General features: G+C 31.1%; 1 protein-coding gene across 6 annotated transcripts in view; it reads right to left on the bottom strand.

The window, feature by feature from the left end:
- Positions 1 to 18,442, bottom strand: part of STXBP4 (syntaxin binding protein 4) — a 136,720-nt gene that overhangs the window by 88,438 nt on the left and 29,840 nt on the right. For all 6 annotated transcript variants that reach the window (XM_039885687.1, XM_039885685.1, XM_039885684.1 and 3 more), the window contains 4 exons: positions 14,996 to 15,092; positions 12,533 to 12,624; positions 4,660 to 4,749; positions 1,412 to 1,477 (listed from right to left, as the gene is read on the bottom strand). In XM_039885687.1, the coding sequence (XP_039741621.1) occupies positions 1,412 to 1,477; positions 4,660 to 4,749; positions 12,533 to 12,624; positions 14,996 to 15,092 (345 nt within the window). The remainder of the gene's footprint in view (positions 1 to 1,411; positions 1,478 to 4,659; positions 4,750 to 12,532; positions 12,625 to 14,995; positions 15,093 to 18,442) is intronic.

Raw genomic sequence — 18,442 nt, 5'->3', positions numbered from 1 at the left:
AATATCTGGTTTGAGGTTTTTTTTTTCTTAATGCCAGTACTTATTTGAAGATATTTAACTGAGTTTGGAGTATTGTGTTGCAGTTTTTGTCAACTTTGTGGTTGAACTGTTTTGAAGAGTTTTCATCAGGAAGAAAGCTTAGTTCACACTGTCTGATTTTTACAGCTGTTTTGTAATGATGGGGACAGTTTTTTCCCCTATTCTTTTTTTCTTTAATATAGAAAGCGTTCTTAATTCAATAGCACCCTCTTCAGTGCCATTTCTTTTATGGACAATGTTGTTGAGGATTGTGGTGGGGGTAAGTGGAGTTTTGGTAAGTCTTGTTTCCCTTTCATTTCTGACAGATCCTTAATTTTTCCTCTCTTGTGTCTTTCTCTCTCTTCATTTGCTAGTCTCCAACAGATACTGCCCCTTCTCTACTTGATTCTCTCCTAGAAGCAGTGACTCTCGAGGCTGCCATTTCTGGCTGCACACACTTTCTCAAGTCCTGAGAACCACAGAGTCTTGACCTTGGTTCAGCATTCTGGCATTAATTGTTGCATTTTCTTTTCCTGGGGTGACTTTATTTGTACTCTATCTCATTGCTCTGTTTTTCCCTATTCATTTTCAGAGTTTTTAAGCCTTACTTCCTCTGCTCTTTGTATCCAGAGGTTTTAGTGGCAGGCAAGCTGCAGGACTTTATTGGATTTTTTTATTTTACTCTATCTATATGTATTTTGAAGGCTGTGGTATTCTCTGTCACTTAGTCATACTGAAGATATGGGTCCTGTATGCTTTTTTTTGCTCTACTTTGTTTTCTGCGAGGACAATGTTAGAGAGATTCAAAATCAGGTGATGGCCATAATCTCTAACGATGCTCTCTGAACTTTCTACTCTTATTATAATTTTATTTGTATATATATTTCATGATAATGTCACTGTATTTGTTTTGTTGTAAGCTATCTAAAATTCTTTGAAGAATAATGCAAAGTAAAAATAAATTTTTACTTTTTATTATTAAAAAACAAAATTTAAAATGCTCTGCCTTGGAGGATTATTTATTCATTTATTTGCTCATTTTGTTTTTATCTTTAGTAATACAAGGTATGACTAATAGAAAAAAAAGAAAAGGGAGAAATAAAAGAGAAATTTTAAAAAAAGAATACAAAAGCAATGAAAAAGATCATTTCGGTCCATGGAGACCTGGGTTTGAAGGCAATTTCAAAGAGAAATTTTAACATTTCTTTGAGCAACAGTAGCTACACTACAAGACAGGTATGGCCTCTAAAAATGATTGTTTTTAAGGTTTATATTATTTTATACTATATTACATCTATAAGATCTAAGATATATAGCATCATTGCTTTATAGTTATACCTCATATGTTTCCTCATACACACATAAAACACATATATACAATACATGCACTTACTTGTTTCACATTTTGGAGTTCTTCTGTCAACTGTTTCCTTTGCCTTTCTGATTCAGATAATTTTTCCTATATTTAAAAAACCACTGAATTAATGACGTTATGAATGTATCGATGAGTATCATTTTTAGGGTTTTGTTTCAAAGCTTCTAAATTCCCCAAACATCCAATTGGTACAAACTGAAAATGTACTTCCCAGTCACTTTTCTGATTTTATACATACCATTTAAAAGTAATTAGTTATTTACAGTAAACTTGTGATGTAAATGTATTCTGTTACCTTAATTAGCCATTCGTAAAGTCTCAAAATCTGAGGTCCAAAATAAGTTCATAAGGATCAATTTTGTTTATTACCCGAAATTTAGTTAATCAAACTAAATTGTGGGTAATAACTATCATTGTCAGACCTTCCAAACTGAAGAGCATTATTATTACAACTTAGAAGTCTCTCTTACTATACTAAAAAGGATATATAAAACTGACTTGACTAATATTTTCCTAATTTAACTTATTCTTAGAAATAGATCATCCATAAAAATGATGATATGACTGGTATAACTGAAATATGAAATAATAGTTATTAAGGTAGAATAATATCATGCATACTAACCAAATATTATCATCTTTAAATTTAAAATTAAGCATATATCCTAAAAAGTTCAATTGTAAGTATATAATAAATAAATCCACATTTTATTGATCAAATCAGAAATACTAAGAACAATTTAAGAACGATTATACTGTAAACTTGAACAGAAGAATGGCTTGAAGATTAAGTTGAATGGTAAATATTCATGACAAAACTGTAATGTTTATAAGAAGCAATCTGCTTTCTGGTGTATTTCAGCTCATTCTTGTCTAAGAGATGAAATGAAGGTATATGAAGATGAATATAATATGAATCTGCCACTGACCAGAAGCCAAGAAACTGCTGGCTCCCATGCTTTTTAGTCTCTGGCAAGTCACCTTCACTCTTTGTGACCTAGTTTTTTGCATTTGTAAATGAAAATATATCTATTTTCATTCAGCTCTCTCAGCAAAGCAGTAGCACTATAACTCTGAAAAAAGCCTTTAAGTTAAATAAAGCCCACAGCATTTTTAAAATTCATCCTTGCAAAATAAAATTAGACATTAGCATCAAATTATTTTGGTTTCATTTTTATTAGTACCTTAAATCAGAAACAAGGATTAGAGATGTCACAGAATAATGGGAAACGATAAGAGACCATCTATACACTCCGAATTTCATTTAACAACCTCTATCTTTTTGTTTGTGTATAATACAAGTAGAAAAATGGAAAGTACAAATGTTATCTCAAATGAAATATTTATTACTTTGCTCAATCTTCTATATACCTAAACAAGCTCAGCCAATAGATATATATAGCTCAGCCAACAGACAGGTTTTTAGGTAAAGGAAATTACAGAATATGTTTTATCTGAGATTTCAGGTTTTGAAACATTAGAATATATTCAGTTACATTTCATAAATTTCAAATGTGAACAATGATTTATTGACTATCTCTTCAGGGAAGCCTCATTTAAATGTTACATGAATATAGTTCTAAATTGCAATTCTAATAATTAATGCTTATATTAAAAAAAAACCTGAAATATATTGCTAAATTTAACAACGAAAAACATTAAGGAAGTAAAAAAGATCTGAGAACCTCTGAAAATTCTGAACCACAAGATTTAATGGTTTATGCAGAGATAAATTATATAAAAATGATATTTTATCAAGGTAACCAACATTGGAGATGTTTTCTAAGACGATATGAGAAAACTGTTGTTAATTTACTTTAAAACAAAATTCATAGCTCTTAATTGTTATACCAAAAAATGTAGAAAGATAGTGGTTTCAAAGTTGTAAAGAGAAGTATATAAAATATTCTTTCAGTAATGGAATGATGCTCTATACATTCGGAAGGAACATAAATTGGTAAAGTCTTTTCAACAAAAATCTGGTAACAAAATTTTATGTTGGTATCCTCTGATAAAACAATTTCACTTTCAGAAACTTATTCAATTTGTACTTTTACAATTTTACAATTATGCAAAGATATACCTGCAAAGCTATTTATAATGGAATTATTTTTAATAATGGAAAACTAAAAATAGTCTAAATATTTATTATTAAAGAACTAGCTAAATAACCTAGGGCAGACCCACTTCATGATAAGAAAGCAATTAAGAAGAATATGGCATATCTGTGTATACTAACCTGAAAAGTAACCCAAGACATAAAGATAACAAAGAGAAAAAACGAAGGCAAGTTGTAAAACAGTGTGCAATGTGTAAAGTGATTTGTAAAAGTTTAAAATATATATATGTTAAAATATATATATATGTATATATATGTATATATGTATATACACACATTCATTTAAAAAATACGATTGGCTATCTAGAGAAGGTCTCTAAAAGAATAAATAAGATGTGTTTCACAATGGCTGTCTCTAGAGGCTGGAATTTAAAAACTAAGGTAGCAAGGAAATTTCCTTCTTTTTATGAGTATAAAGATTGCTTTAATAAAAATTAAATAAATAAACAATAGAATTTTACTTAGTTAAGAAAATAATTTAAAAATATATTCTTTTGTAGAATTAATGGTAAATCAAGTAGTTTTGTTGCTTTTACTGAATATTTGGAAAATATAATGGCTTTCTGTCAAAATTCAGATATAATTTAATATTCCACTAAACAGAATGAAAATATATAAAGAGAGTAAAAATCTTAAAGTATGTTTGGAATGTATTGTGTTTTTTCTTCCCTTAAATCATCTTGCCTTAATTCCAAATCATGTTTCCAAAACGAGATATCCTTGGGGCATGCCCATGAACATAGGAGAAAATGTATTCTCCTATGAACATCAAAATTGTCATGGCTTCCTTTGTTGGCTCCTCATCCTTGCCACCAATGTGAGAAAAATAAGGGGTAAAAATCAACCAGATTAGAGGTATAAATAACCACCACCGTTCACAATGAAATCTTACATGGATGTTGTGAAATATAAATAAAAAGTGTATGAATTGAAAATTAACTCTCTAAAGGTCACTTGAAGAAAGAGATATCAAATTAATTGATATTAGTATTCAATATTGATTTGATTTTAATTTTAATATTAAGCTATTTAATGTCAATATTTTTTAAATAAAACTAAGCCCCAGTACTTCAGAATTCAACACAAGATAATTTTCTTTCTTTTCTTTTTTCTAAAGAAAATGTAAGGAAGCTAAATTGGAGATTACCTTAAGTGTATTCAGTTCTTCCAAAGCATCATTTCTTTCACGCTTAAGCCTTTCCATTTTATCAGCTTCTAAGGAATCATAAGGAGGAAGCTGTCAACATTAAAATATAAGAAAAAAATTATGCATTAGATGCTAGTTATGAAAACTAACATAAAAATCCTTTCTGATGAGCCTTAGGCTTTTGCATTCCAATAATAAAATTCAGTTTCTCACATTGGAGTCACTTGATTAAAGACAATATTAAAGTAATCTGGGGTAACTTCATTCATTTATGCTTAACCTTATACTGTTGTTACTTATAATAGAATTTAGATGATTATAAGATATACATACTCTGTTGTTATCTTTATTCTTATTTAACAAAATGAAAGTCCTAAGTCTGAGACTGTATAAAATTAAAAAGGCTTTAATGAGTTAACGACATAAACTATTCTCTAAAGACATCCACTCTAAGTACATGGTCTCTAAGGCTATCAAAACCCTGGACATTATCAACTAAGATATTTTACATAAACCCAGTAAAGTATATTAATTGATCAGGTGTCTTGTTTTAACAAAATGTAAGAACCAAGTGGGTCAAAAAGATTCCTGTACAGAAACTATGTCTTGAAGATAATATTAATATTTCATGCATGATTGAAGTAACAACAACAAAAAAATAGCAAAGCTGACAACTTCTCTTACTTTTAGCATGATCTCTTTGACAGTTAATTGCAAGGTAAGAAAACAATGACAATCTTATGAGAGATAAAGATCCAAGTCTAATTACAGCTATATTCTATATAGAAGTGATAACAACCAAAAAATAAAATACAGAAAATATAATTTAAAGAGTTAAGTAAAGAAAGTGATTTAATACAGAGTAGAAAAAGATAATAATACCGACATTTTATAGGAATTTATTATACACTGCTAAGAACTATATATATTCAATATTAATTTCTTACTATAACCTTGTCTCCATTTACAGAAGAGGCAACAGGCTCAAAAGGTTAGTAACTTGCCTAAGGTTTGATAGTTCGTAAATGGCCATTCCAAGATTCCCACAGAGATCTGACATTAGTCTACGATTTTTACTAACTATTCAACAAAAATCATGTGGAATGGCTATGATAAACTCAGATATTCTTTCAAAATCCTAGACTAGCAGAGGTAGGGAGGCCATTCTTCAAGTTTTGGGAGAAATATGTTTCCTAAACATTATTAGTTCCTTTTGTCCTGACACATTTGCTTTTGTGTATCTAAGGCCATTGTCCATAATTTACATGATCTCATATTCTTCATCTGTCTGTTATTCTACTCTTTCATAAGTACTCAACACACATACTCATAGAATTCATTCTTATATTCCTTTAGGTTAGTTTTGAATATATTTTCAAATGTAACAATATTTCCCAAAGTGTGTTTCAAAAGATATTGACTAGTTTTGTGCAAAAGCAAAACTGGATGGTGGTGATGATGGCAGTGGTCCCTGCGGTCAGATAAGTTTGAGAAATGTAGGATTTAAAAAAATTAACTTTCCTGCAGGGCTCCAGTAGCCTAAATATGCTAATGAGCATTGTGAAGATCCAAAAAGGAAATATAATTTAATAACTGTTGTATTAGGCTTTTGCATTCCAATAATAAAAATCTTAAAGTATATTTGGAATGTATTGTTTTTTCTTTCCTTATATCATATTGCCTTAATTTCAAATTATGTTTGCAAAATAAGTTGTCCCTGAGGCATGCCCATGAACATGGGAGAAAATGTACTTTCCTGTGAACATCAAAATTGTCATGGCTTCTTTTGTTGGCTCCTCATCTAATCTTTGCTAATTCTTCTATATTTGGATTCACCTTTGTCCCCTACACTACCTACTACCAGTTTCATTCTCCTCCAAGATAACCGACACTATTATAAGATTATTATTTCTAAAATATCACTTTGATCCTGTCACTATTTTCTCTAATGGCTCCTCACTGTTAGTAAAGTATAAACTAAGTTTAATATTTATCTTTTCAGACACAGCTTCCTTCACTGACCTGTAAGTACCCAATTATCTTTTTTAAAAAGTAGATTATTCTCTGCTTACCATCATATTATATATATGTTTGTTATTTTTGTTCATTCTAGTACTCTTATCATTCTTTGTTCACCTCTTGAGAAGATAAACTCCTATTTATCATTCACAGCTCACTTAAATTCCAACTCTGTTATCAATCTTTTCTGAATGTTATAAGCTCTCTTATTATTATGGCCTTATCACACAATGCATTTTTAAACTATAATTATTTGTGTACATGACTTTCTTTACACTATACTCTAAGTTCCTTGAGGGACAAGCTTGATTTTTATTTACCTTAACATCTGCCAGAGCACCTAACACAAGGCCATGTACATTATAGTTGTTCAATATATGTTTAACGTTTTACAGATGAGTAGATAGTGAAGTAGCTATAAAGTTATTTACCACTACAGTAAGAAATACCATTTATGTTATTACCCTGAATAAGAGAAACATTGCTCACTCTTATCACATATAGTTCACTTTGATATTTACCATTCTATTCTATTTCACTCATTAAAATGGTAGTTGCAATTCACAACTTAGTTGTTTAATGTAAAAATTCTACATTAGGGAATTTACAGTGTTCTAGCTGTGATTTTAAGATAATCCATTTGTTACTTGGTAGTGTGGTAAACCTATCATATTATGAACTATAGTTTGCTGTTCTAAGTTTAGAATACTACTAAATGTAGGCTCCAATCTTACCTTTCCCATGTGTAAACCTGTGCCAGGTGTAGCACTGTGTAAATTTTTTATATAGCCATGATGATTAGAATCACAGTAATATAATTACATTTTTGGTTCTAAATGCCATATTATTCCAAAACCAAAAGTTTTTTTTGTCAACTAAACAAAAGTAGGACTTATACTGACTCAGCAATTCTTCCTTCTTAAAAGATAGCATCTCAAGAAATCTTATGAGTCAGACAAAATGAAGCTAGTTACAAAGAACATGTATTATATAGTTCTATTTATTATGAAGTTAAAGAAGAGGCAAAACTAGTCTACGCTGATATAAGTCAGAATAGTGGTTCCTTGGTAAGGTGGGAGTGGCGGCTGACTGGAAAGTTGGCAGAAATGAGCTTTTTGAGTGGTGACAACACATGAAATAGAAACTCACCAAGTTGTACACTTGAGATTTTTGTACTTTACTATGTGTCCAAATATGCTTCAGTAAAAATATTTTTAAAAATTAAATTAAGGAAAAGACAGCCAAAAAGGGGAAACATATGAGTAAAAAAGAAGCAACCCTAACAGATGGATTCTAAAATCTGACTCTCTTGTTTTTGATGAGATGGTTGAGGGGGTAACCATAGTGGAAGTTCCCCACCTTCACAACTGTCAGCATCCTCAACCACAGAACAACTGATAAAACTTCAGATGAGGCGCCATACTGCTTATCAACTCAAAAAAAAAAATGGGAATTATAATACTATAAAATAATGAGATAGTTTTGCTTTGTTTCTAGGAGCTAATTGACAAGTATGATTTTTATCATATTTTCCAAATTTCGGTACATGACTCATTAGTGAATTGTAAGACCAAATAGTTAACAAAATAGAATTGAATATAATTAAATAAGAATGTGATGACGTAGAAAAAGTAATGCCTTGACATTTTTATATGTGAATACGGTAAAGTAAAATTGTGAATTCAAGTGAAATAGAAGGAAATCCAACATTTTATAGGCATGTCTTCCGTCTGCTGAAAAGCATAAAGCAACAAAGGAAATCTTATAAATTAATATAATAACTATTGACCAACATTTTTATTTGAAGCTACAAACAAACTATTGGCATGCAGAAGACCTTGCACAATTACCATCAGCACTTTGCTTTTGTTGTCAAAATATCACAGACTGAATGCATTCTTATCTGCCCTAAAATCATATTGGTAAGAAGTAAATTAGTAATTTGGAGCACGAGTATTTCTTTGAGCTTCTAAGAAAGCTCTGCAAGCTCATACAGAGTACTCTGAATTCCCCACTTCACTTATATGGTAGCCACTTAACCACCTTTGCCTTTTCTCAGCAAAAGTGGGTATGGTAGCTTTGAGAACAGTTTGCCAGTAAGAAAACAATGCTCTGCTGTCAATATTAGAGAGATAAATACATAACACCTGAATCAGGGGAAGAAAAACTGTGCTCTTATAGATTCAGTTCTCCTACCCTAAATGCTACAGAATCAATTCTGATAAATCAGTGGCTCAATTCTGGGAGAACTGCGTGGTCTCCTGAGAGTTTCAGAACAGCCAGGTTTTTGGGAACTCTCATTCTCAACAACAGGAATTCTCATATATTGCTAGAGGAAATGCAAAATAGTACAGCCACTTTGGAAGACAATTTGGGAGTTTCTTACAAACATCCTCTTACCATATGATCCAGCAACTGCACTCCTTAGTGTTCACCCAAAGGAACTGAAAACTATGTCCATACAAAAACCTGCACATGGATATTTATAGCTTCTTTATTTATAATTTCCAAAACTTGGAAGCAACCAAGATGTCTTCTAATAGGTGAATAGATAAATAAACTGTGGTATATCCAGACAGTGGAATATTAATCAGTGCTAAAAAGGCATGAAAAGACATGGAAGAACCTTAAATGCATATTACCAAGTGAAAGAAGCCAATCTGAAAAGGCTACTACACATTGTATGATTCCAACTATATGACATTCTGGAAAGCGCAAATCTATGGAGATAATTAAAGCATCAGTGGTTGCCAGGAGTCGGGGGTAGAGATGAAAAGGTGAAGTGCAGAGAATTTTTAGAGCAGTGAAATACACAGTATGATACCATAATGATCAACGCATGTCATTATACATTTGTCTAAACCCACACAGAATGCACACTAAGAGTGAACCATAATGTAAACTAGGGACTTTAGGTGATTTAGGTGATGTCTCAGTGTAGATTCCTCAGTTGTAACTAACATACCATTCTGGTGGAGGATGTTGATGTGTGAGGCTTTGCGTGTGGCGGGGCAAAGGGCAAATGGGAAATTTCTGTACCCTCCCCTCAAGTTTACTGTGAACCTAAAACTGCTCTAAAAAATAAAGTTTTAATTTTAAAAAGGCACCATATATTATAAGGGCAAAAAAGGTGTAAAGTAACTAGAAATAAATCGAATAAAAGGTTAATGAAGCTTCTATTGGAAAAAATATATCAGAAGTATTATATGTCTTTAAAGAAGATATAAATAAGCCAAACCATGTTCACAGGTAGAAAAATTTAAATTTATAAAGATGTTGCTTCTTCCCAACATAATCTATAAATTTAATACAGCAAAATTTTTGCTAGAACTTATATGTACAAGTTAAGAACAAAGATTAGCCAAAGCAATATTTAAAAAGAAGAAGGTGGGAAGATGTGTCTTATCAGATATCAAGACTCACAGAGCCAAATAAAACCAGCAGAATAGAGAGTCCAGCAGAATAAAGAGTCCAGAAACGGCCATGAAAATATGGAAACGCTTTGTAAATGAATGGGCCAGACTGCAAATAATCCTTCCATAAACTGAAATTTGAATTTATATTTTTAAAATTACCTTTATAAAATAATTGATCAAAATTTGTATCATTTTTTTTGGTTAATTGTGTACCAACAATAAGTATAGTTACTACTCAATTCTTACATATTACAATTTTTTCGTGAAAATTATAACATGGAAGCACTTATAAACATAGTGAATTAAAACCAATACATTTTAGCTAAATTTTTTGAAGCAAAATGATAGGATGATCAATGAGAGACCTTGAAATTATAATATATAAGGATAGCATTCTAGGGCAATATAGAATAGAAATAAGAGTTAATGGAGGAAAAGGAAAAATGATAAATTTCTGACAATCAAAGTTTATATATGAATTGTCTTATAAATAAATGATTGTAGATATCAAAAATTATAGTATTTAGATCCCATTAGATACACTTTAAAATGCTATATAACAGTTTTCTTTAAAAAAAGGAAAATACTTATAATTATTGGAAACCAAACCAAAATACCAAAAGAAGGTGGTATAGCTACACAATTATACCAAGTCAATTTTAAGGCAAGAAATAGTCTAGAGATAAAGAAATTCAATATCCTGTCAGGACATAACAATCCTAAAAATCTATACACCTAATAATACAGCCTCATAATACGTAAAGCACATATTAGCAGAACCAAAGGGGGGAAATTTTACAACACCTCTCTTAACTAACGACAATAAGAGATGACAAAAATGAGTAAGGGAATAGAAGTTTGAAAAAAAAAAAAGGAATAGAAAATTTGAACCACAAGACTAACAACATAGATCTAACTGACATATGGGGAGCAGTGTGCTCAACAACTGCAGAATCTACATGGTTTTCAAAAGATGGGAAAGATTTAATAAAATTGACTATATGTGGACTTTAGGGTCGAAGAGTTAATACCATATAGAATATGTCTCTATCCTCAGTAAAATTAAACTAGAAATCAGTAACCAAGGGAAACTATGTAACTAGAAAACGTTTATTTAAAACAGTTCAAACTAAGTTTCAAAGCAGCAACCACAACAAAAATATTAAAGTGGCATCACAAAAAATATCATTCAAAATTAATATCTTCACTAATCATAAATTAGAAAATATAATGGTAAAATAAAATCCTATTTCCCAACAGCATGAAAACTATAGCATACCTATGCAGACCTAACAAGAACTATTAAAGACATACATGAAGCAAGCTATAATACTCTCTCCAAAACTAAGACTTAAATGAATGGAGAAATGAACTACATTCATCATCTCCCAAACCATCTTCTAAATTCAATGCCATTCCAATTTTAAAAAAAGTCCCAATCTAATTTTTATTACCATGGCAAAATGACTCTAAAGATCATACAGAAAATCAAAACCAAAAAGTTAAAAAAAAAAACAATTAAGGACTTAATCTACCAGATAATGAACCTAGTACTATAAAGCCAGAATAATTGAAATGATAAGGTACTGGCATGGAGAAATGGATCAATGGAACAGAATGCTGGATCTAAAAACAGATCTGTGTAACTAGATAGAAATTTAATATATGATAAAGTTTGTACTTCGAATTAGTGGCAAAAGTGCAGAAGAATAGTTATTAAATAAATGATGGTGGAAAAGGAGACATGTAGTTATCCATTTGGGGTCTTACCTCAAGCACAGATGAGAATAAATTTAAAGTGAATTAAATATAGAAATTATATACAATTAATATAAATTGGAAAAACTTTCCTTAATATCAAAATTCCATAACGAAAAAGACTGGAAAATTTGACAATATGAATGTCACAGTTTTGTAGAACAAATGACTTATAAAATTAACAGACTTCACAATTCCATTTTTCATTAAGCATAAAAACAGGCAAAACCAATCTATATTGTTGGAAACAAAATAGTGGGGGAGGAGTGAAAAGAGCACTAGTAATTGGAAAGAAATATGCGGGTAAGAGAGCATCAGGGTCCTGGTAATGTATTTCTTTAATGTGTTTTTCTTGATCTGGATGCTGATTACATGAGCATGGTTCAGACTGTAAAATCTCAGAGGGTATAGACTTATGGTATGGGTACTTTTCTGTGGTAAATTTAGGGATGGGAGTGGCATGAGAGAATAGTGAGAGAGGGAAATGGGGGAGATCAAGATGAAATTTTACTTTTGATTTTAAATTAATCTAAATTTTATAAATTTATCCAAGAAGCATGTACTATTTGCATAATTTATGTTAAAAAAGTGAAAATGAAAAAAAGCCCACATATATGACATATAACTTTAAAGTCTTATAATTTAAGTCAATCTAGACAATTCCATAGGGCACACTTTACCTGTGTATCTAATGTGCTAGAAATTTCATGTGCACCAACATTCACTTCATCCAACTGCAAGCAAAACAAGTTTCTGGCAACCTGGACAAAATCTAAAATGGAACAAATTTCAGTAAGAATATAGTGTTTAACCTCATCTAAATAAATTTTACCTTTTCTTAGAAGTTGAAGCTATGTGTTATAATTAATGCTTAAAATTCAACTTAAATTACTTTAGAATAGTATTAACTCAAGTGACAGATAAATAAAAGTTCAAATAAAAAGAGATAAACTGGTTTAAACTTACTTCATTTAATTCTGCTGAAGTTAATAAATCAGTTAATAATAAAGCAAATTCATATCGTGGGCATAACTATTTTTCCAACTAATTATGAGTAGAATTTTTTCTGAAACATATGACAATATTATGATTCAGTTTTTCTAGCTGGAAGAAATTGAGGTTTAATAATAATAGCAGTAGCAGCTAATGTTTATGTAAAGCTTCTATATATGTGAGGCACGTGCTTTACAATTTCATCCTCAGACTTTTCCTCTTATCCTCCCCATTTTATAGTTTGAGACTAAGACAAATTTTCTGTCTTAAACTCCCCAAGGCCACCTGGCAAATAAGTAGCAGAACTGGATTCCATTTGAGGTCTGACTCAAAGGCATATACTCTTGATTGTTATCTGACACGGCCTGATGCAGCCCTAGCAAACTATAAGCTTCTTTGGACATGGAGTAACCTATTCATCTATCCTCAAATGTTTTTATTTTGGCATTTTTAATTTCCGAGGATTGTTTTAATGTTCTCTAAAACAGGATTGTTCCTATTTTACAATATCTTACTCTTATTTCATGGATGCCTCATTTTTGCTTATCTTTTTAAAGATGGTAAATGGTTTACCTGATGTTCTCTTCTGCTCTTAAAATATTTCCCTGTTTCTGAATTCCTTTTTTTTTTTATTTGTCTGATAGTTTGGGGCTCTATATTTTATGTTGGGGGATGTTTCCAAATGTCTGTTGACCCTTGGCTATGAGTTCATATCTAAGAAGAATTAGGTACCAAAATGCTGATTGGAGATTTCGTGTGCATAACTTGCCTTGCCAACTGATGGGACAGAACTAATATTTTTGTTTAGCTTCTTCAGAGATAATCCTACAATCTCTTGCCTAGAGAACATAAACATGGCTGCAAATTTCACTGAGCAATCTGAGTATGTGTTGTGAGTGATAACCCACCATACACGCCCCTCAAATTCCTGGGCTGCTGGCAACTATAGGTCCAAACCCCTCTGGTTTAATTTTTCAAGAGAACATACTTATCTTTTCTGCAGGTGTAAGGGAATGGTTGGTATTTGCTGGATTGCTTGAGAAGGGGCAAGGAACAGTATATATAATTGTTCCTTATACAGATTTCTAACAATTGTGTTTTAAATGCCCTGCCTACATCCAGCCTTCAGAAGTACCTGATGCTTTCAATTCCTAAGCCTTCTCAGGGACAAATCAGCTTGTTCCCCATTGTGATTTCCTTATCTCTTCAGACACTTGGGCTTTACCTGCCTCTAATCAGCAATTTATTTACTTTCCTCATCTACTTTCTGTTCTATTTATATATTGTGGTTTTAGTATACATGCAATTCTGTTTCTTGTTCTCCCTATTACTTTGAGGTGATTTTCATGAAGAGAGGAGAGCAAATATATCTTTTTTTTCATTACTTGGAAACCAAGAAGTGAATTTTTTTTAGCAATACAGATGCTTTTTTAAATGACACAATGTTGCACCTACGGCATAAGAAAAAAATTTAAATACCTAATGTTGTCAAGGATACGAAAAACTGTTATATTTAAATATTACTAGTGGCAGAACAAATACATGTGGTAAAATGTCTCTGGAAAAGAACTTATCAATACATATCAAAAGTCTAAACCACTTGTGGGGATTTATCCTAAGGAAAAGAAGGAAAAAAACTATGGTATTAAATATAGAATTATTTATTTCATCTACTGAGAAACCAATTATCAACATTCTCAATAGTAGAAAGGCTTAATATTATAGTATGTCAACTAAGTATGTCAACATTATATTACTTTTAATAAGAATAATTACACAGCATCATAAAAATATTTATCATATCATATTAGCTGAAAAAGAGATTAGAATTTCACTGTAGTGAAATTAGGACTTGCATATTTTGTATTTTTTTGTTATTACTAAAGCAATGTTTATGCAAGGAATAAAAACTAACAAAGAATATGATAGAATGATGAAATTTTAGGGCCAAAAGATTCTAAGAAAGAGCAATTATTTCTGTTGAGCAATTATTCTAGATGAGTCTTTGGAGTACTGATCAAGGAACTTGAAATAAATGTGGTCTTATTTTTCTCTTTCTCCTTCTAAAGAGGCACGTTTAATAAAAGTGGATCACAATAACTCTTCAACCAAGTTTCAGTGACGATACAACACAATAAACCTAATATTACCTCCAAAAGACACCGTCCCCTTTGGATCTACTTGCACTTGCTGTCTCAGGGCTTGGTGTTGTTCCTCTGTGGGCTGAATACCAAGATAATTTAGAGCCTGGAAGGACAGGGACTCATGTTAAGCAATTTTTCAAGTCTCCAAAGAATAAAACTTTTCATTACAATTTTATTTTACAATCCAGTGAAAAGAATCAATACCAGGAACAGTGACTAGAATTAGATATCCAAAAAAAGTCTGTTATTTATGGATTAATTTTCTATAAAATATTAGCTTCCTAATTCTACCACCATCTCAGTTTTTAAGGCTAGTACTTTAGCTGATCCCCAATTTATAAGCATAGCCCTAGAACTCAAACTCAGACTACCTCTTAGTTTAAAATATGTAATATGGCAGAAGAAAAATAGCAAGGAAATTCTATTAAATCCAATTTAACACTAATTTATATAAGTAGTACTCTAAAACATGGATATTTTGTTAATAGCTTGTACTTGAGACCAAAACTAAAGTTAATAGAAACTGACTTAAATACAAAATATTCTAATTTTTAGCTTGTTTATGACAAGGCTGACATAAATAGTAAACGAAAAAGTTTTCTCTAGAAAGCTTCTCTCTACCTTCTCCTTTTAGCATCCATAGCTTACTAAAAATTCAGAGACTGCTAGTTAAATTCCAATGTCCATTGTGTCCTTGTTCTTTTGTAACGGAACCATAATTTTATGCTAGAAACATTGTCATCCAGCTAAAAGATATTTCCCAGACCCTTTTGCCGCTTGATGAGGCAGTGTGACTACGGACTGGCCAAGAAGATAAAAGGCAAAGTACTGTATAAGAAACTTCTGGGAAGTCTTTCAAAAGCAGTGGTTGATACTTCTTGCCCCTTCTCCTTCTCTCTTTGGGCTCAATTAAAAAAGAAAAAAGAAGAAAGATGGAAGGAAGGAAGATAGGAAAGTTGGTTGGTTGGTTTGTTGGTTGTTGGAATTTAAGTAGTCATCCTAGTTCATAAGCTACCTCAATAAAGATGGTGGAGCAGAAAGGCAGTTGAAGCATGGGTCCTCAACACTACAGAACTTTCATGCCAGCCCTGAATTACCTTCTTTTGGACTTCTTTTTAGTGTGAGAGAATTAAATTTCTAATGGAAACCACTGTTATTTTAGGTTCTCTAGTTCTATATAGAAGAAAACCTAATCTTAATGAATAGGGCCTGATTGGATGATCTATTATTGGATTCTGGCAAGAACATATTCTATATTAATCATATTGAGACTAAAACATAGGTATAGTTTAATACTGGTAACTGTCCTTTATAAATTTCTTCCTCCTTTAGAATCTGTTTAGACATTCATAATTTCATTTATCAAATATTTAGGATTTACTATTTGTCAGGCAAAAGGACACACAATATATAGCTGCTACTATGGTCTCTAGGGTGAAAATAAATTGTAAATAAATGTAATTAGTGCAATAGGTAATTTAATACAAGACTTGTACAGGATATACTTTGGCAAAAACCAACTGATTAATGTATACGTGGCTGGGCACAATGAGAAAAGGAGATGGGGGGAAGGAAGAACATTAGGAAAGATTCCTTCAAAAGTAATTCTGGAGCTTAGTCTACCATCATCTGCCTACACTGTCCACACAGTCATAAAAATTTGCCTTGCATAACATGGAGTAATGACTCTTAACTTTTGGTGTTCTTTGCCTTCGGTCATAAAAATGTTCCAAAATTTTCCACAAGAAAAAAAGAGAAGAAAATAATACAAAAAACAACATGTGCTCCTTATCATCAAATACTCATTAATATTTGATTGGAATATATACGTATGTGTGTACATATACACACATTTTGTAAAGAAACAGACTTGGTTGAAAGCTTTCTCCATTGCTTACCAGCAAAAACCGTTATCCTAAGGTTATTGTATTCTTCCTATCCATGATTCGATGCCATAACTATATGGATCCCTTAATAATATGTACTCTTGTGCATTTGAAATTTTACATAAATAGTATAATACAAAAGGATAATCTTACAAATTATCTTTATTTTTCCTTCGGTGTTATGATTTCACAATTGCCCAATATTGTTATCGGCAAAACTAGTTCGAATATATTAAATTGAAATGGTATCCAATTGTATGACTATACTATAATTTATTACCCATTCTCTGGTTGATGGGCTTTTTAAATTAGTCCAGCTTGGTTTTTAGAACAAGATATTATACATGTTTCCTAGTATAGATGTGTGAAAATTTCTCAAAGTATGTCCCTAGAAGAGGAAATGCTGGGTCATAGGGTATGTATAGTCAACTTTATTAGAGCTTTTAAAATAACTCTCCAAACTACTTGTGCCAACCAATTTACCCACACCACTATTATATAAGCACTCTCATTTTTCTACATTCTTAACTGCATTTTGTGTTTTCACAAATTTTTGTCAGTATGTTGGATATAAAAGAGTACGGTGTTTGTTATTTCGAATTCCCCTAATTACAAGAGATTAAACATTTTTAACATGTTTATTTGCAATGTTTTTAACTCATAAATTACTTAGCAATATGTTTTAAATTTTCATACATGGAGTTTTAAGATGTAATTTTTGTTAGAGATCTCTAATTTGGTTACATTCTCCCATTTGTGAAAACCAAAAATGTCCCTAGACATTGCCAAATGTCCCCTGAGGCAAAAAGCCTGCATCCTTGTCCTTGAGAACCACTGCTCCAGAGACAAACACTATTAACAGTTTAGTGTATGATTCTTCCTACTTTTTTTCTATGAATATAGCACTTAAATATAAAAAAAAAACATACAAATCATGTTTTTTGGCAAAAATTAAATTACACTATATACAATGTTTGACATTTAAAAAAATTACAATATATCACATCTTTCCATTCTGTAGATTTTAGTTCTTTTGAAAGTTTTTTAAAATTGCTATAATAGCACATTAAAGCTTAACATTTAAATATATTTACATCAGATTTCAAATTTAACAAAACATTGCAAAAGGCCCTTCTTCCCACAGGTAACAATTGTCATACGTTGGGTTTAATATTCCCAAACATTGTATTATATAATAATTGATGTATGCTAAAAACATATATGTAAAAATATATATTTCAAAACAGAATAAAATAAAACATCCACGAATTCATTTAGGAATTAGAAAACTGACAATATTGTTAAATTCTTGTCACATACCCCTGTCCAACTCCATTGGAGATAACTACTACTAATGAACTGTGATTATCATTTCCATATTATTCATTTTTAAAGGATTTATCACATACATATATATCCCTAACCTGCTATTTTGTTTTTCTGTTTTTTAGCTTCATAAAAATACTGCAGACAGACGGTCTTCTAAAACTTGCTTTTTTTTCATCCTGCACTATGGTTTTATCATTCATCTATGAGGTTATATACTATTGTACCATTAATGCATTCA

This window comes from Pteropus medius, unplaced genomic scaffold (assembly GCF_902729225.1).
Source record: "Pteropus medius unplaced genomic scaffold, Ma_sr-lr_union100, whole genome shotgun sequence".
Taxonomy (NCBI): Eukaryota; Metazoa; Chordata; class Mammalia; order Chiroptera; family Pteropodidae; genus Pteropus; species Pteropus medius.
This window is presented reverse-complemented; position numbering and strand designations above follow the sequence as displayed.